The 20,011-nt window shown below is 40.9% G+C and overlaps 1 protein-coding gene across 3 annotated transcripts in view; it reads left to right on the top strand.

The window, feature by feature from the left end:
* RCAN1 (regulator of calcineurin 1) overlaps positions 1 to 19,578 on the top strand; it is a 64,111-nt gene extending 44,533 nt beyond the window's left edge. For 2 of the 3 annotated variants that reach the window (XM_065416309.1, XM_065416308.1), the window contains 3 exons: positions 12,054 to 12,227; positions 16,292 to 16,451; positions 19,306 to 19,578. In XM_065416309.1, the coding sequence (XP_065272381.1) occupies positions 12,054 to 12,227; positions 16,292 to 16,451; positions 19,306 to 19,478 (507 nt within the window). In that variant the 3' untranslated portion in view covers positions 19,479 to 19,578. Of the gene's footprint in view, positions 1 to 9,277; positions 9,365 to 12,053; positions 12,228 to 16,291; positions 16,452 to 19,305 lie in introns of those variants that run through there. The other variant, XM_065416310.1, reaches the window with a different exon arrangement.
* Positions 19,579 to 20,011: the final 433 nt, after the last annotated feature.

The following is a 20,011-nucleotide window of genomic DNA, read 5'->3' as shown; positions in this document are numbered from 1 at the left end:
AATGGATGTTTTCAGAGAATTATCCACGATGACTCTTGAGTGGTAACAGCTAATTTAGACCCCATCATATTGTATGTATAGTTGGGATTATGTTTTCCAATGTGCATTACTTTGCACTTACCAACATTGAATTTCATCTGCCATTTTGTTGCCTAATTGTGTGAGATACCTTTTGTAGCTCTTCACAGTCAGCTTTGGACTTAGCTATCTTGAGTAATTTTGTATTGTCAGCAAATTTTGTCACTTCACTGTTCACTCCCCTGTCCAGATCATTTATGAATACGTTGTACAGCATGGGTCCCAGTATAGATCCTTGGGGGACCCTGCTTTTTACCTCTTTTTGTCATGGAAAATTGATCATTTAGACCTGCCCTTTGTTTCCTTTCTTTTAACCAGTTACTGATCCATGAGAGGACCTTCCCTCATATCCATGACTGCATAATTTGCTTAAGAACATTTGGTGAATGACCTTGTCAACAGCTTTCTGAAAGTCTCTAAGTACTCTATCAACTGGATCACTGTTGTCCACATGTTTATTGACTCAAAGAATTTTAGTAAATCGGTGAAACATGATTTCCCTTTACTAAAGCTGTGTTGACTCTTCCACAATATATCGTGTTTATCTATGTATCTCTGATAATTTTGTTTACTATAGTTTGAGCAAATTTGCCTGCTACTGAAGTTAGGCTTACCAGCCTGTAATTACCAGAATTGCCACTGGAGCCTTTTTTTTAAATAGGCACTATATTAGTTATTCTCCAGTCATCTGGTACAGAGGTTGATTTAAGCTATAGGTTACGTACCAATTTCATATTTGAATTTCTTCAGAACTCGTAGGTGAATACCATCTGGTCCTAGTGTCTTATTACTGTTTAATTTATTGATTTGCTTCAAAGCCTCCTATTGACACCTCAATATGGGACTGTTCCTCAGATCTGTCACCTCAGGTGTGGAAATCTCCCTCATATCCTCTTCAGTGCAATGCAAAGAATTCATTTAGCTTCTTTACAATTGCTGATACAGACTCTAACAGGGCTACCACTCTGAAACTTGTCTTCCTTGAGTGTTACTTTAGCACCTTGATTGCCCAGTGACTATACTGACTGTTTGGCAGATTTCCTGCTTCTGATGCACTTGAAAAAAAATTCTGTTTAGTGTTTCTGTCCTTAGCTAATTGCTCTTCAAATTCTTTTTTGGCCTGCCTAATATACATTTACACTTGACTTGCCAGAGTTTATGCTCCTTTCTATTTTTCTCACTAGGATTTGACTTCCAATTTTTAAAGGATGCCTTTTTGCCTCTAACCACCTTTTACTCTGCTGTTTAGCCATGATGGTGTTTTTGGTGTCTTATTAATTATTTTTTTATTTGGGATATACTTTGTTGTATCTTCTATTATGGTGTTAATTGAGAACAACTGCAAAACCACTGCCTAACTTCTTTCATGTATGGTTTTGCATGGCACTGCAGGGACTTACTTAAAATAGCTGCAGGAGTGCTGTAAATTTGCATGGCTACATAAGAAGATGCATCCACTTTGTACTGTTTTCCTTGCTGGATGAGAAAGATCAAGGCTGTCAGGTGCCCACAAACGGTCTGTCAGGCATAATTTATCTGCCAATTGTTTTTGTGTCATGGGAAGTCCCATTAGACTTGCCAAAAGAGGCATTAAAAAACAAAAACATCCAGATTAAAAAAACTAAAAAAAAAAAAAAAAAAAACCCAAAACATCTGACTGTTAAAATTATTGCAGAATCATCCTCTTTATATGCATATCTCCTGTTTCTCTATCATGTTACTTTTTTTAAGCCTCATTTACTGCTAACTGCCAGCATAGACTCTTTCACTATATGGGAGGCAAGGAAGTTCTGATCCCTGTCCCTACTACTCTTTTGTGGATCAGCCAGCTGACAAAGATGTAAAGACAGTAGCCTCTTGTTAAATTAGTTTCTCTCCTTACAGGAAAGTTTCTTGCTCCCACTGACTGGAAAATTAGAGATGCTCAAAGAGGTTTCTTGTATGTCCCTTGTATGACTAAAACGTTGATAATTTGGTTCGAGTATTCAGGGCACCCATTTACACAGGTACAGAGTAAAGAGTGTTTTGGCTGACTCTGTTTGTCTAACTTGAGTTTGCCTCTTTTTTTCTTTCCTTGAGTAATTTCTTCAGCTCTTTTTTCAGAGTGTGCCTTAAAAATAACCTCTCATCCAGAGTGCAAAACAGGAATGCAGGCTGTCTTTCACATCCTGTTCTTTAGAATGCCTTTCACACACTTATGCATTCCTGTTCCTTTATTGGGATCTGGGTAAGAGGTTGACTTCAATTTTCACACATGCGCAAAAAATATACTTTCCTGATACCAGACATGTATAGATAATCTTGTTTCCCTGACTTTGAAAAACAAAACCTATCAATGCTATTAGGAAATTTCATTCCAGAATACTCCAGGGTAGTGTTTAACCTTTATTATCTTAAACTTTATGTAGTACATAAAAACATGAATGGACACAGTACATAGACACAGAAAATCAACAACTGTATAATAAGGTGGGAGTGTTTGGGTTATGAACCTTTTGAGGTTTGGTGTAAACATTCACCAAGTGTAAGAAGGCATCAGCTGGATTATGAAATTCTGGTTTTGTTGCTTGTAGGACAAACGTTTCTTTAACAGCATTGTCAATTCTGTAACTTCTGATATTACGTAGGTTTTCCTCCTTGGTTTCCCAGTCAGTGATAGCACAGGTGTCAACTAAAAAAAGTGATGTTTGTGGCTTTCCTCTTTTTTTTTGTGTGCCCCCTTCTGCATGTTTGTCTTGCATGTGTCCCCTGGAATTCCTGATATCCTTTTATACACCATTTGTGGCTTTGTGTCTCCTTATTCCCCTTCACGTTCCCACTATTCCACTTGTCCATTCATATTTCCACTGTCCACTTGTCACCTATCTGTGACCCATCATCTCTCTCCCCCAACCCTCCAAAAAAACCCTGCTGCTTGGGCTTCCACTTAGGTCTGCTTTTCTGTCCTGAAACTGCTACCAACTAAGCATCATGGAGGAGGAGTAGCTAGAGGGTACAAGAATAGGGGACTGCAGTCTCCGGCCAGCCTCTTCTCTACTCACACAGCAACTTAGTGGCAGAAATCAGCGTCTAGAAACTTGGGCTTTATCAGTCACAATCCCTGAGGCTTTGGCTGGAAATGAAAACATTAAGAAAGCAGAGCTGCCATGATTCTCTTATCTCGATTCTCTTATCTCATGTGCTATTTCTATGTTTGATAGCCCTGTCGCATGTTCAGCAGGTCCCTCTTGCATCCAGCTGGAATGTAAGGTTGCCAACTGTCTAATCACACAAACCCAAACACCCCTGCCATGCCCCTTCCCTGAGGCCCCGCCCCAGCCACGCCCTTCTTCGAGGCCCTGTCCTGCTCACTCCACCCCCACTTCCTCCATTACTCACTCTCTCTCACTCACTTTCACGTTGCTGGGGCAGGGGGTTGGGATGTGGGTGGGGGTGCTGGCTCTGGGCTGGGGCCAAGGGGTTCAGAGTGTGGGAGAGGGCTCCAGACTGCACCTGGGACAGGGTGTTGGGGTGCAGGATGGTGTAGGTGGGGTGCAAGCTCCGGGAGGGAGTTTGGGTGCTAGAGGGGACTCAGGGCTGGGGGAGGGAGTTGGAGTGCAGGAGGGGGCATGGGGTGTGGGCTCCAGGAGGGGGCTCAGGGCTGGGGCAGAGGGTTGGGGTGAAGGAAGGGGTGTAGGCTCTGGGAAGGAGTTTGGGTGCAGGAGGGGGCTCAGGGTTTGGGGGTGCGGGTTGGAGTGCAGGAGGGGGCGTGGGGAGTGGGCTCCAGGAGGGGGCTCAGGGCTGGGACAGAGGGTTGGGGTAAAGGAGGAGGTGTAGGCTCTGGAAAGGAGTTTGGGTGCAGGAGGGGGCTCAGGGTTTGGGTGTGGGTGAGGGGTGCAGGCTCCGGCCAGGCAGCGCTTACCTCACGCCGCTCCCGGAAGCAGCCAGCATGTCCCTGTGGCCCCTGAAGGGGTAGGGGGATCCAGGTGCTGCCCCTGCCTGCAGGCACCGCCCCGCATCTCCCATTGGCCACAGTTCCCGGCCAATGGGAGCTGCAGAGTCAGAGCTCGGGGCTGCTTCCGGGAGCGGTGCGAGGCCAGGGCAGGCAGGGAACCTGCCTTAGCCCCGCTGCGCCACCAGAGTTTTAGCGACCTAACATCTCCCTGTGTGGCTTCAGTAGTCTCCAGGAGATAGAGCCCAATTCTGGGAGACTCCCGGCGAAACTGGGAGGGTTGGCAACCCTACTGGAGTGTCTTTACGTGGGTGCTGCCATTTCCCCTTCAGCCACAAAAGTCTGCTGTGGCACCTCGATTTAGGCAGGCAGGGTCCCTCTCTGCTTCCCCTTTCTTCTCCCCCTGCTGGTGCACCAGGCCATCATGGAGGCAAAGCATCAAATTGTGCATGTCCCTAGTAGTCAAGAGTGGGGAAGAAGGAAAGGTGATATTGCAATAGAGCAGCCAGAGACAGATTCTGTGAAATCCTACATTTTTTCAGTTTTTCTTTCATGATGTGTCATTTCTGTGGCAATATCAAATGCTATAAAACAACATTGCCACCGAGTAAACTTTGTCACACACTTCAGGAAGTTGTAATAGTTATTTTGTTGTAACTTCTGATTGCTTCTAAAACAGATATTCAGTTCTTCAAGGCAGAGTACTGCTTTAATTACTAATGCTTTATTAGATAAAACAGAATAGTTGACAGTATACATTTATTTTCTTGTATAAAGACACAGCAAGTTATTTTGATTAAAAGAAACAGTCTACATACTCTGAGATTCTGTTAAAAATAAGAAACTGTGTTATAATACACTATCTTATTTTTAACAGAATATCTCAGAGCATGTAGACTGTTTCTTTTAATCAAAATACAGCACCAATGGGTTAGACTCTGTTTTAAACTAATCTCTTACCAAACTTCACTTTTCAGATTGGAGCCAAAACAGTTTGTTCTCTGACTGATGCATTATATGTGAAGTTTTGGAGCAGGACTGGTTTTTGTTTGGTTGGTTGGTTATTTTTTTTTGGGGGGGGGGGGGAGGACAGAGTTAACTCCTTGGGGCTTAAGTGGTGATGTAACCTTAACTGAGGTGCAAGGATAATATAGAGCACAACATAAACTGGTTTCTCCCCATACCTATGTGTCTTTGCTGTTTAAAAAAAAAAAAAAAAAGTACTATACATGCATTCAGGAACCAGGATGCTCTGTTTTAAGTGCAAGGAGTACAGTATAAGGAATCAATCTTGTGGAATGCTAAACACTTTCATGGAACGTTGATGATTTTGTTGACTTGTATTACAATAACCCAGAAGCCTCAGTCAGGTTTTGAGCCTCAAAAGTAATCTCCAGAATGTGGGTGACTGTGCCATCAGGAAGAAACATGAAGTCATCCTGTTTGGGCCATAGTGACAGGAAGAGGAGCATTAGCACAGGAAGACTGATAGGTTTTTTTTATGCCTCATTTCCCATAGAACTAAGTTCTCCTTAGTTCCATTACCTCTTATGGAAACTGCTTTTGTGAGAAAATGCCGTGTGTGTTTTCCATAGCAAATTAAGGTCCAATCCTGTTTCCATTAAAGTCCCAAGAGGAATGCTACACATTGACATCAGTGGGAGCAGGATTAGGCCCTAAAACTATGTACAGTAACTCCTCACTTAGTCGTCCCAGTTACCGTTGTTTCGTTGTTACGTTGCTGATCAATTGGAGAACATGCTCGTTTAAAGTTGCGCAATGCTCCCTTATAACGTTTGCAGCCACCTGCTTTGTCCACTGCTTGCAGGAAGAGCAGCCCGTTGGAGCTAGCTGGTGGGGGCTTGGAACCAGGGTGGACCGGCAGCCCCCTATCAGCTCCCCGCTCCCCTAAGTTCCCTGTGCAGCAGCCGCCCAGCAGGCTATCAATTGTCCGGCAGCTCAGCTTCTCCCTCCCCCCACTGCGGTGTGCTGCTCCTGCCCTCTGCCTTGGAGCTGCTCCCGGGAGACTCCTGCTTGCTGTGCAGGAGGTGGGGGGGATGAGGGGTGCTAATGTCAGGGTGTCTCCCTCCCCCCACTCCTGTACCCCCATCTCCTGTACTTTATCTCCACGGGGGGGACACGACAGGGCTCAGGACTGAGGGAGCTTGCTGGCAGCAGCTGCTGCTGTCTCAATTTGCTAATCTACTTAAAAAGGCAATGTACTTAGAGTGGGGTCAGCATACTTAAAGGGGCAATGCGAGTCTCTCTCACACAGAGTGTGTGTCTCTGTCTCTGTCTGCCATGCTGTCTCTCCTCCGTCCGTTTGTGCTGCCTCGTAGAGTGTGAGGCTACATTAACAACAATGTGTTAACCCTTGAGGGCTGAGCTGACTGCTAGTTCATCATTTAGCAGTAAGGCATTCCGTGGGAAATATCCCACCCTCTTCCACCCACTGACTTCACCACCTCAACCAAGCTCCTCAACCAAGCTTCACAATCATCATTGCTGTGTACAGTATTAAATTGTTTGTTTAAAACTTATACTGTGTGTGTGTGTGTGTGTGTATATATATATAATATAAAATATAGTCTTTTGTCTAGTGAAAAAAATTTCCCTGGAACCTAATTTCCCCCCCTCCCATTTACATTAATTCTTATGGGGAAATTTGATTCGCTTAATATTGTTTCGCTTAAAGTCGCATTTTTCAGGAACATAACTACAACGTTAAGCGAAGAGTTACTGCATCTAGAACGGTTGTTACACGGTCAAAATCTTGTCTCTTAGTTGACCCCCCACATGCAAATACAACATCATGCTTTGGGCAGACTACTAGTAATACACTTACTATACCATGAAGGTGACGTTCAGGAAAAAACAGCTTCTGAGTAGAAATAAACTGAATATAGAACTCTGCAACAAGAACTAGAATAAATTGACTAAGTATGTTGTCAGTTAATGCTGTGATATCACAGTTGTGATTTAAGTTGACTTGTTCAGTTCATTGCTGAAAGCTGGATTTCTGGGTGTATCAGTATAGAGAAATTTTTAAATTAGTCTTCCACTTTTGAAGTAAGTGGGGTTTGGGATATATATGTATATTCAAAGAGGTATTCTTGCTTTTAGAGTTCTTAAAATACTTTTGTTCACTCCATATGATGAAAATGGCAGGCATTACTGGCAAAGAAAATGCTAACATTAATATTTTTATATAACCAGCATTTCTGATCTTCATTGAAAGTCCGGTTTATAGTCTGGTTGGTGGCAGGCTCCCTACGTGGCTCTGCGTGCAGGGGTGACCTAGAGAAATTGGAGGATTGGGCTAAAAGAAATCTGATGAGGTTTGACAAGTGCAGAGTCCTGCACTTAGGACGAAAGAATCCCATGCACTGCTACAGGCTGGGGCACCGACTGGCTAAGCGGCAGTTCTGCAGAAAAGGACCTGGGGATTACAGAGGACGAGAAGCTGGATATGAGTCAACAGTGTGCCCTTGTTGCCAAGAAGGCTAACGGTGTAATGGGCTGCATTAGTAGGAGCATTGCCAGCAGATTGAGGGAAGTGATTATTTCCCTCTGTTCGGCACCGGTGAGGCCACTCATGGAGTGGTATTGCGTCGAGTTTTGGGCCCCCCCCCCCCATAGAAAGGATGTGGACGAATTGGAGAGAGTCCAGCGGACGGCAACGAAAACTATTAGGGGGCTGGGGCACATGATTTATGAGGAGAGGCTGAGGGAACTGGGCTTATTAGTCTGCAGAAGAGAAGAGTGAGGGGGGGATTTGATAGCAGCCCTCAACTACCTGAAGGGGGGTTTCAAAGAGGATGGAGCTAGGCTGTTCTCAGGTGAACTCAGTGTAACTTGTGCTTTTGAAAATTCCACCTTTAAGTGCCTATATATGGGCTTGAGAGCCTAATTTTAGGCTCATAGTTTTGAAAACTTCTGCCTGTGTAGAAAATAGTTTACAGTAATTTAATGTATTGAAAGTCTTTTGAAGTGACAAAGATTTTGTACACAAATATTAAGAACATTTAGCCTCCGGTGCTGCGAATACTTATGCACATACTTAACTAAGCAGATGAGTAGTCCCACTGAAGTCAAAGGGACTCTTCATTTGAGTAAAGTTACATGCTGGTTTTAGTCCTTGTCCTACAGACTCTTAATTGTCCTTGTTTTGTTTTTTGCCTGTAGCTGCTTTGTAAAATTCAAATAAGATACTTTAACTGTAGTAGAATTTATACTAAAATAAACTAACTAAAAAAAGCATTTGTAATTTTGTTCATTAGATTAAAATTTATAGTTGCAATAGCACAGATTTTTAAATTAGCTTTACAAAAGCTCCATCTGATCTGATATAAATATTTTAAATTAGTGATTTAAATAGCCTTGATTTAAATCTCTCCATCTTGCTCTATTCCCTGGAAACTTTCTCCAAACAACACTCTGAATTCATTGAACAGGGGATATAAGTGTAGGCTTTACAGTTGTACAGCAATGAGAATTAGGGTTTTGTATTAAAATCCTAGTAGTAAACTACTAATTGAGCTCTTGTATGATTTCATATTACAGGGCCTTGAGACCATAAGAGAATCAAATAAAGTGGAAGCAGGAAATTTCTCCATAAAGTTTAATTGGAAAAAGTATTTCAAAATGAATTTCCACTATAAAATATTTCATTGGAAAAAATATTATTCAAAATAGATTTCCTCTAATCCCCAACTTAAAACTTCTTGTACGTTTTCGGAAAGTATAAGGACTAAATTTACTGAGGGATTTGTTTTCTGGTTTCCAAAGTCTTGAAATTTCCCTGCTGGCTAATTACTGCTTATTACTGTAGACATTGGTCCTTTAGCAGTAACATTTTCCATCTTAAGATGGGTTGGCCCATTCAAGTGAAGAGCATGTTGTCTGAGTGCTGAATGGAATTACTACCAATGGAAACTATGCTGCAAGAGGAGTTGATAAAGCAGCTGCTGTGCAAACCTCAGCTGTTTTTTCCATCTTCCAAAGCAAAGTTAATTAGCATAGGAAAGCTGACTAATGTGCTGATGTCACCTCTTTCCAGTAGACGCTTACATTTTGTCCCTGCCTGCCTTAAAGCATGCAGGACTTTGTTCAGGAATTTGCTGTCACTTACGGGATGCACTGAAAGCTTTTTTGAGGGGGTTGGACTTTTTTCCTTTATAAACACAGTCTGCAGAACCAACAGCTTCCTTAAAAGTAATTGCCTTGGATTTGTGTTGAACTGCTAACGTTGCTTTAGTGAAGCACAAAATGCATTTTAGGAACCTTAACTACAGTTTTGGTTCCCTAATTGCCTATGTGGCAGACAGCGATGTCTTCAATCAAATTGAAATGAGGGTAAGGCTTTTTTAAAGTTGTTTTAGTTCTGTAAACTTCTTAAATACTGAAGGATAGGTGCTGTTCTAAAATAGTTGAAAAATATTGTGCTGTTTAAAACATTAAACAGATAATGCTTAAGAAGTAGGGAAGAACTATTTCAGAGTTAACAGGTTGTAGTCTGCAAATGTGTATTTCATGTATTATGTTTCAGTCTTAAATTCCATGTGATACATTAAGATCTTTATCTTCTGCTTTTTCAAATACTTGTAGTCTGTCCATAAAAATACTGTGTATATATGCATGTGTATGTGAGTATGAGTTGAAAAAAATGTCATTTGAAGGCATTTTCAGTAATGTTCAGATTTAAAATGTTGCTAATAGGATCATTTATATTAGAATATATGAAGATGTTTAAATTACATAGTTGGTGTAGCACTGTAATCGTTAAGATTGGTGATACTGCTGTAGTGTTGGAATGCTACATAATACAATCACTCCAGTTATATAACTGAAGAGAATGAAGGAATAACAAACACATAAATGTTGGACTTACAGCAGTGAATTATTGATTAGCTGTCTTAAGACACCTGTCAGGCGCAAAACAATTGGATTTTATTAGTAGACACTGATGCTAACATCTGATTTCATCTGGAAGTTGGATCTGTGAGGTGAGTATTTTATAATACTACAGACTTTTCTTTTTGGCTAACATAAAATTGAAGATACTATACATTTAATTAATCATGCAGAAGGTCTCCAAAGGTTTAGTGGTGCATATGAATTCTGAATTATAGACCAAACTGTTTTTCTGAATAGATATGAATGAGAGATTGGTGCACCAAGTAGTGTAATATAGAAAAAGGATAAATACAGGCTTAGATTTCAGAAATACAAAGCAGCTTTCTTTCCAGTGTAGAAGGCTAACAATAACAAGTAATTCCTGTGCTAAGGGTTCTATTCTTGAGAATTGTATTAAAACTACTTGGAGTTTACATACAACTTGCTTTTATTAGAACACTAAGTGTAGCCCAACAAGAGACAGGACAGTTTTGAGTTAACATGCATTCATGAAATATTTGGCTTTTGTCTAATAAATATTTGTTACTTAGAGTCTTGGGATAGCAGTAGCAAGTTGTTGTGAGTTAGAACCACACTTAGCTTAAATAAAAACTATAACCAAAGGTTTATATAAGAGAATAATGAAATTAAGTGTTCAAGAAAACAATTTATTACGCTATTTTTTTATACCCTTCTATGTAGTCTTATCCAAAACTCAGTGATTAGACTGAATGCAGTTGAAAGATGAACATGAAGTCAGAACATTCTGATCAGTAAGATTCTGTGAATTAGTAACATACAAAATGTCAATACATAAAACATAACTTACTACTAAGGGCTGTACATAGCGAGTCATTGTGCTTAAAATAAATCTGAAACAGCAAGCATGCCAGCCATAGACTCATTTTTCCCTTCCCTTCCCCTCAGCACCCTGAAGTAAAAATGGAAACATTCTTCATAAATAATGTAAAAATAGCTGAGTTTGGTTTGGATAGCTGCCCCATGTGCTCTAAAAGCTCAAACATTAGTGAGGGCTTGGCTACACTAGGGACTTCACAGCGCTGTATGTACTCCACCTCTCCGAGGGGAATAGCTTGCAGTGCTGCGAGCGAGCGTGCAGCGCTGCAGGCACTGATTACACTGGCGCTTTACAGCGCTGTACTCGCTGCGCTCAGGGGTGTGTTTTTTCACACCCCTGAGTGCAGCAAGTTGCAGCGCTGTAAAGCGCCAGTGTAGCCAAGGCCTTACACAAATAGTCAGTGAAGACTGCCAACTTTTGATGGACTTACTCTTGTACTGTCATCCAGATAGGATGGCTAAGGCATTGGGCCAACAGCGATAAAAGTACAAGGTTTCGGAGTCAGAAGGGCTGGGTTCTGTTCCCACTCTGCAACAAATGTACTGTTTTAACCTTGGGCAAGGCCCTCACCTCTGTTTCCATGTCTGCGTAATTAGAACAATACTTTCTTTACTAAAGGAGTTGAGTCTTCATTTGTAAAGGTCTTTGAGATCCATAGATGGAGGGTGTTATAGAATTACTGTGTGTCATTATAACTGAAGTTTCCTTAAGCACACTTTGTTTCCCTAAATTAAAAACAAGTAAAAAAAATAGTTTTCATATGTCATAACATTACTGAGGTGTCTGGTTACCTTAAAAACAAGCACATTTTAGTACAGCACAATATTCAGTTTTCATGTCTACTGAACAGGAGTTTTACTTGAGTAAGGACTTCTGACCCTCACTTTACTTTGCCTGCTTTTTATAGATATTTCTATATAAACTAAACTAAGCAATTAAAACTCCATGATTTTCATCACTTGTGAATAGACCTTTTTTTGCATGCCACAAAATTGAGACAGAAGTCAGTAGACATGCAACATATTTAACTTTTTTGTAATCTTTTCTTCTACCTTGAAGGCAGTATTATTTCAGCAAGAAAAAAGCAGCTGCTATGTTGTAAATAAATGATGATTGGTTTATTTTGAATGGCTTACTGTATTCTCTACTAAAATATTTTAGCATGCCACTATTAACCATCATAATCACCAGTTGTCCTTGAGGGAGTGAGAATAAATTACAAGAAAAAAGGGATGTGGCATGTACATGGCTTGTTTTGTAAAAAAAAAAAAAAAATTTTTTTTTTTACAGGCCAAATTTGAATCTCTCTTTAGAACATATGACAAAGATATCACCTTTCAGTATTTTAAGAGCTTCAAAAGAGTACGAATAAACTTCAGCAACCCTTTATCAGCAGCAGATGCTAGAATCCAGCTACATAAGACAGAATTTCTTGGAAAGGAAATAAAACTGTATTTTGCTCAGGTATGTTTTACCAAGCATTTCTGTATAAATGTAATCATTTTGCCATTGAGTTTTATGCTGTTGTAGTACATAATTTTTTTAAAGACCCGTGAAAATTTGTAACATTCATTAGTGATCAAATTGATTGTCTGGGTACACCGCAAGAAGGACAGGAGACACTTGTTATGGATTTTAATTAGGCCGCAACTTTATTATATAGATGTCTGGGACTACCCGGCAGATAAAGTGTACAGTGCGGCCAAATATCTGCTTATTCAAATCAATTCTCTGGGGCTTCCACCAGCCCCCCCTTTGTTTCCATCCAGGTCCCCCAGCCGACCCATGGCTTGGACCTTACCATCCACCACCCTTGTAATAGGGTTAAGGTGGGCTATGAGAATGGGGTGGGGGTTGGCTCCCTGCCGTACCAATCAGAGGAGTCCCCAACCCCCTCCCCCGTTCTGTTCCTTTATCCGTTACCTCCTTTTAAGTCCTTTACCATGCCATTTATCTGGTCACTGGCTGCCTTCCCTATGGAGTACCTGCACTGACCATCCACCCAACCTTACAAAATAAGTTGCGACATATGGCCTGCCACCTTTTCTTCTCACTAGAAGAGGTCCTCCCTCACACCCGCTGTGGGGAAGGCGAAAAAAACACTCCACCGAAGCCAATTCTGGTGGTGCGGGAAAAATTCCTTCCCTGCCCCCCTTTAAAAGGAGCAACTAGCGTAATGCCCACAGCAGGACCTAACCCAGCCTGCCATTCACCTCCACTAGGGGAGGGAGGGTGGGTGCTGGCTTCCTCGCTGCATGGAACAAAGAGACATGCCCCACCCAGGTTTCATACCTTTATGCCCTTCAGATCTCACATTCCTGGGGGGGAGGAGAGGGAGTCATTGCTGTAAAAAGGGGCTCGGTGGTCAGCTTTGCAGCAGTTTCTGACCTCCTTCCTCCCCCCCCACCCCCCACCATAAAGCAGAGTTGTCCTTCCTGGGTAAGCCCCAGACAAACTCTGCCCCACCTTAGTTTTGGTGCAGTCATTGGAGAAAACATCAGGTAGGTCCCTCCAAACTTAGGAGTGTTTGGAGGCTAATGGATATGTTAGGTTTCTGCCTGGTTGTGTATTGTCTCCCCTTTATCCCAAGACAGGGCAAACATCTAGTACTCAACACTGTGTCATACCAAGAGCTGGTTGCGTAAACAAGGGGAGGAGTATATTTTGTAAAATTTCAAACAACTTTTGGGAATATTCAAAACATTTGATTTTATTGAATATAAAAACTTTTTTCTCTCACTACTTTAATTTTTTTCCACTGAAAGAGGGGAGTGTTCATCTCTTCCTAGCTTCTTCTTTTTCATAATGTTCTGAAATTTTTCATCAATTTTAATCAAAATGAAATATTGTTGCAAAAACTTCCATTTTATTGGAAATACTTTTTCTGTTGAAAAAATTGACACTTTTCAGCCAGCTTTAATTGAAAATCTAGTAACCCCAGAACTCCTAATGAGACACTTAAAGATATCCAGGGTCATTTTTATAGCTTCTTCTGTGTCCAAGCAAGATTATATTGGTGTCAGTAATGACAAAAAAGGTACATTTTTAATTTCAGATTATTAAACATAAAACAAAGATGGTTTTAAAAAACAAAATAACTGTAAGATTTCACTGGGGTGGGCGGGGGAATATGTCACTGAAAGCATGTCTACTCTTTGCCAAATTGTTAGCAACACTTCCTAGATATTCTGCATCGCTACAGTGCAGCTATAGAAGATTCTGTGGCAGCTTCAAATACATTTATTCAATGGAATGGAAGGCTTTATTGAATTAAATCCCAATAACTAGTACAGTAAAAGCTGTATTATCTGGCCCTGTACCAGCTGGAAAGCTCTATAAACCGGCATTTCTGATCTTGATAGAAAGTCTGGTTTATAGTCCGGTTGGTGCCAGACCGTCAGGCTCCCTACCTGGCTCCATGTGGCTCCCCGGAAGCGGCGACATGTCCCGGCTGTTCCTAGGTGGAGAACGGCCACAAGGGGTTTGGAGTGCGAGAGTAGGGGATGGGGCGCGGGAGGGAGTGCGGGGCACGGGCTCTGGGAGGGAGTTGGGTGCAGGATCCGGGGGGGCGCTTACCTCGGGAGGCTCTTCCAAGCAGCGACCTGTCCCGGCTACTCCTAGGCGGAGGCCCAGCAGACGGCTCTGTGCGCTGCCCCCGCCCTGTCCACTGGCTCCACAGCTCCCATTGGCTGGGAACCAATGGGAACCCGCACCCAAACTCCCTCTTTCTTAATCAGCATTTTTCACTTACCGGCACCCCCCATTACCCCAACATGCCAGTTTTAAAAAGTTTTTACTGTACTAGTATTGTGTCCCTTGTGTTAATTAGTTTGAGGTGTTTAATATATACATTAATATTTTTAAAGATGCTACAGGGATTTGTACTGACAACATAGTTGGCAGCTTGAGTGACAGTTATAGCTTTGGCACCTGGGGGAAGGTGTGGGAATTATGTTGGATAAATGCGTTAGCTGGAGGTTTCTGCCAAAATGATAAGCAACTAAATAGAGAGACAAGGTGGATGAAGTAATATCTTTTATTGGACCAAAGCTTTTTGAGCCATGGCTTATTACAATGAAATGTAACCCACTAAGTCCTCTTTTTTTGTCCTATGACTGCAAAGGTGTTAGCTGGCCACTCTACCTTGAATGGTCCCTTAGAATAGAATATGTGCTAACAACTTATGCTAAACAATCTGTTCCACCTTGCATTTAGCTGTGATACTTGGAGTACCTTTCCCAGGCCGGAAGAAGAGCTATGTATGGCTCGAAAGCTTGTCTTTTTCACCAACATAAGTTGGTCCAATAAAAGCTATTACCTCACCCACCTTATCTTTAATATCCTGGGACCCAACTACACTACATAAAGCAACTAAATAGTAAATGATATTGGGGAATTAACTTGTAATATTAGATAAGGTAATCATTTGATAAGTTAACTCCCCTTTGGGATGACCAATTGTTTTGGCTATGCACAAACTCTTACACATACCTGCATAGTTTACACTTGGTTAATGTTTGGTGCTCTTTGCAATCATAACAGTTAGAAATGTAATTTTTCTTCAGTCAAAGCTTACATTCTTGAGCACAGTTCTTGTAGCATGGAGTGGGTTCTCAGCAAACCTGATGTCTGTGGAGTTGTAAAGAAAACACTGCTCTGATTGTTATACAGAGATGCAAATAACACTGGCTTGGAAGTTAAATCTTGTCCATTCTCAAAAATAGCCCTGATTCAGCAGACATGGTCTGGGGAGCTGCATTGGCAGTGATTACTAAATATAGTCAAGGATGTGCAGGGGTCTGTACCAGTATATACAGCTACACTGATTTCTGGTCAATACTTTCTAAAACCTGTATGGTTGCACTGGTTGGTGCAAACCCCTGCATACTCTTATTTACACTTACGGGTTTCCACCAGTGCACCTATATGGGTGGTCAGTGGGTCACTGATTGCTGGATTCCTGAGTGTAGGAAAGACCAAGGAGATCTCTAACTGTACCTCAGTTCTGAAAATGTGTGCACTTTCGGCTGCTATCATTAGGCACCCCTTTTAAAACTTTAATGGGAAAATCAATCTGAGTGTCCCTTTCATCTTTGTATCCTTTGTGTTTGTTTCAAATGTCCTTAGGGACAATCCTGAAGGAGCCAGTTTATTTATATACCTTCTGGAATTTTCACCTCTTGTGGTAATAAGTTTCAACACCATTTATCATTAGACCTTACAGCCCCTGTTTAATTTCCCTCTATTTTGGTCTTTTAGGAGCAGATTTTTCTCTGATGAAATAACTATATATTAAAACAAAAACGAAAAAAAAAAAGCAGATGTGCACATTTCCCTGCATGTTTTGTCAGCATTGTCAGCATGGTGGTTTTTAATTTGTATGTCTGATATGTTATCACACATGGTTACATACTGCCACCTTCAGTGCTTGTTGTAGTACGATATCTGTTCAAACTTTAAATTCTATGTAAATGACTGATTAATGGAAAGTTAAAAGTAATAGTTAATCGTTTGTTTTATTCTCCCAGACTTTGCACATTGGAAGCTCGCGTTTGGCTCCACCAAAACCAGACAAACAGTTTTTGATTTCACCTCCAGCCTCTCCTCCTGTTGGTTGGAAACAAGTAGAAGATGCTACGCCAGTCATTAACTATGACCTTCTCTATGCTATCTCCAAGCTAGGGCCAGGTAAGAAGGATATTGAGCTTAAAGTTTTAATACTTGTGCTTGAGTAAAAAATGACTTGGAATACTAGTAATAATTCAAAAAGCTTCCCCCCCCCAAGATATCTGTTCATTATCAATTAAATTACTAACTATAGAAAACACTCTGAAGTTTTTTTATGTCAAGGATTGTTTTCTGAAATCACATTTTTTGTATCAAAAAGATAAAAATTTCCATAGGAATATCCTTGCCAGAACAAAACATTCTTGCTGAGCCATACAGCATGAATTGCATTACAACTTGCTAATCTCATGAAGGTCATGACCTTACATAATGCATACTACTCATTTTTCTAAATGTTTTAATTAGGTTTGACCAGCCAATAGTTTTAGCAAAGCTACTTACTTTTTTTATGCCAAGATTTAAAATAAAATTGTAACTCTAACATACGTTTCCCCAGAAATAAAATGAAACTTGTAAAATATTTATATTTTAACTACACCTCTACCCCGATATAACGCTGTCCTCGGGAGCCAAAAAATCTTACCGTGTTATAGGTGAAACCGCGTTATATTGAACTTGCTTTGATCCGCAAGAGCGCGCAGCCCCGCCCCCCCGGAGCACTGCTTTACCGCGTTATATCCAAATTCATATTATATCGGGTCGCGTTATATCGGGGTAGAGGTGTATATAACTACTACTTTTTCTTAAACACTGTTGCTGTTGTTCAACCATCTGACAGTAAATTAATAATTTACATATCTTTAGCTACTTTCATCAGAGGATTTGCAGACATTGCACATATTAAGTCTCACACCACTGTGATGTTGTTGTGTTGTAATCATTTGATAGAGGTTTTTTTGAAATCGGAGAGGATAAGTGACTTATTATACAGTGAGTCAGTGGCAGAGGGGAATAGAGGAAGCTCTAAGAGCCTGGCTCCCATTTATCTGCAGAGCTGGAGACCGAATCCCTTCTTTGTTCTGTGGGAGCTCTCATCAGTTCTCTGTAGAACTGTTTGGGAAAAACTGTGCAAGGGACACCTTACAGACTATCCAGGCTGGCTTGCTCTTTGGTTCCCTAAAATAGCTGATGTCTCAAGCACCACAATTTGCATGGTGATGCAACAGCTAAGATACTGAGGTCTTAAAAGCATGAGGATAAAACATACCAAATTGAGTGAAACAGAAGAAAAAGTGACCGATGGAACACATTTAGAAATATGAGTGCTGGTTTCTTTCCCCTACCTCCCTCTCCTACCGAAAAGGTATTTGAAAATAATAAATTGTAGAGTTGTTTCTGATGGACACTGTCAAATGACTAATCAATGGACATAACAAAATTATAAACACAACATATCTAAATGTTGTAAAATCCCTTCTAGCCAATTCTGTTATTACACAGGAATCCCAAGGCAGAATTCAGCCCTTTAGGTTTTGCTGATCAAAACCATATCTAACTTCATTAACTTCTGCCAGTGGAAGCCTTGGAAAAAATCTGCTTCTGTGATTTTAAATCTTCATTGTATGGAGATGGACAGTTTTCCTGAATGGTCAGATTTGATCATACTGTTCAAATTTTGCAGATGAGACAAACCTGGTAGAGCTGCAAACACTTTGGAGGCTAGAGCTAAAATTCAAAGGGATCTTGATAAATTGGAGAATTGGGTTATGAACAACAAAATGAAATTCAACCAAGACAAATGTGAGGTGCTATACTTCAGGAAGAAAAACCATATGCACAAATATAGAACGGGGGATAACTGGCTTGGCAGCAGCACTGCTGAGAAGATCTGGTAGTTGTGTTGGATCACAACCTTAACATGAGTGAACAATGCACTGTTGTTGCAAAAAAAGCAAATGCAATTTTGAGTTGCAATAACAGAGGCGTAGCATGCAAGTCGCAGGAGGTGATAGTATCGCTCTACTTGGTGCTGGTTAGTCTTCAGCTGGAGCTGTGTGTCCAGTTTTGGTCACTGCTGTATAGAAAGGATATAGAGAAACTGGAAAGGATCCAGAGGCAAGCGACAAAGATAGTCAAAGGGCTGGAATGCAAGCCATATGAGCAAAGGCTGAAGGAACTGGGTATGTTTAGTTTGGAAAAGCGTAGATGACGTGGGAACATGACTGCAGTCTTCAAATACTTGAAAGGCTGCCAAAAAAAGAAGGAGAAAAGATGTCTCTTTTGCCACAGAGGGTAGGACAAGAGGCAATGGGTTCAAACTGCAGCATAGAAGATTTTGATTAAACCTCAGGAAATACTTCCTGACTGTAAGAACAGTAGGACAATGGAACAAACTACTTAATGAAAATTCCTTCACTGGAGGTTTTCAAAAGGAGGCTGGATAGCCATCTGTCTTGGATGGTTTAGACACAACAAATCCTGCATATTGGCAGGGGGTTAGAGTAGATGACCCTTGCAGTCCCTTCTAAACCTCTGGTTCTGATTCGATGATACACTAAAAAAGGCTTGATTATCAAAGATGGGTGTATAAAATTTGCATGCTGAGAAACCACAACTGCATGCGCAAATGGATATCATTTGTGCACACAAGTGGCTAGCTACGACACATGACTGACTGTGAATACCCATACATTCATATGAACACATGTAGTCGTATGTGCAATTGTATGTGCAAAGTAGCTGAGCATCAGTCTTTGAAAATGGAGCCTAAAACGTTTGGTGTTGGTTTTGCTACAATCTGTGAAAGTTTTGCTGCCAAAGTTGACCTGCTGGACTTTAGCTTCAGACTGCCTTGTCAGTAGTATACTATTTGCAAGCTCTTATTTGTTTTTCTTTAAATTTAGACTATATGTTCTGTGCTTACTGTGTAGAATGGAGCCTTTTTGACCAGTTTTGCTAATGTTCTAACTTTCAGGAGAAAAATATGAACTCCATGCTGCAACTGACACTACTCCCAGTGTTGTTGTCCACGTATGTGAGAGTGACCAGGAAAATGAAGTGGAGGAGGAAGAGGAAGGCACGAAGAAACCCAAACCAAAAATTATTCAGACAAGAAGGCCGGAGTATACTCCTACTCATTTAAGTTGAAGTGATTCTAACTTTCAAGGGTTTCAAGTAGACGTATACAAGAAAAATGCTTACTATGGAAGTGTCAGGTCACAATTTTGGTGGCAGTGGCTGCAGCAGTAGTAGGAGAAATTCCAATGTAATGTTACTCAGAAAAACACCGGAAGTTTCCTCATTGTTTTTAATGCTGCACATTGGTTAATATATACGGAACCTAAAATCAACTTCCAGGTCAGAGTTAGGGTGATCAGAAAAAGGCATTTTGAGAAAGAATTGATATGCTGAAGATACCTTTTTAAGGAATCCTAGGCTGCTTCATTATAAAACAGATGGGGAAAGCTTTCTTTGTTCTATCTCACATGATACGCCTCTAATTCATAGGCTAAACATATGTGAAGTACATGTGATACTGAGAGGGTTTAAAGATATGGGAATTGTAAACATTTTTCTTATGTTAGGTTGTTTTGTGCATGTGTATTACTGATGTTCAAAAATAACTTTGCATTATTTTCTATATAGTTTCTCACTTCACGCTTTTTGAAATCTGGGAAGTT

The sequence above is a fragment of the Emys orbicularis genome, chromosome 1 (genome assembly GCF_028017835.1).
Source record: "Emys orbicularis isolate rEmyOrb1 chromosome 1, rEmyOrb1.hap1, whole genome shotgun sequence".
In the NCBI taxonomy this organism is placed as follows: Eukaryota; Metazoa; Chordata; order Testudines; family Emydidae; genus Emys; species Emys orbicularis.
Note: the sequence above shows the minus strand (reverse complement) of the source record. Positions and strands in the feature narration are given on the sequence as shown.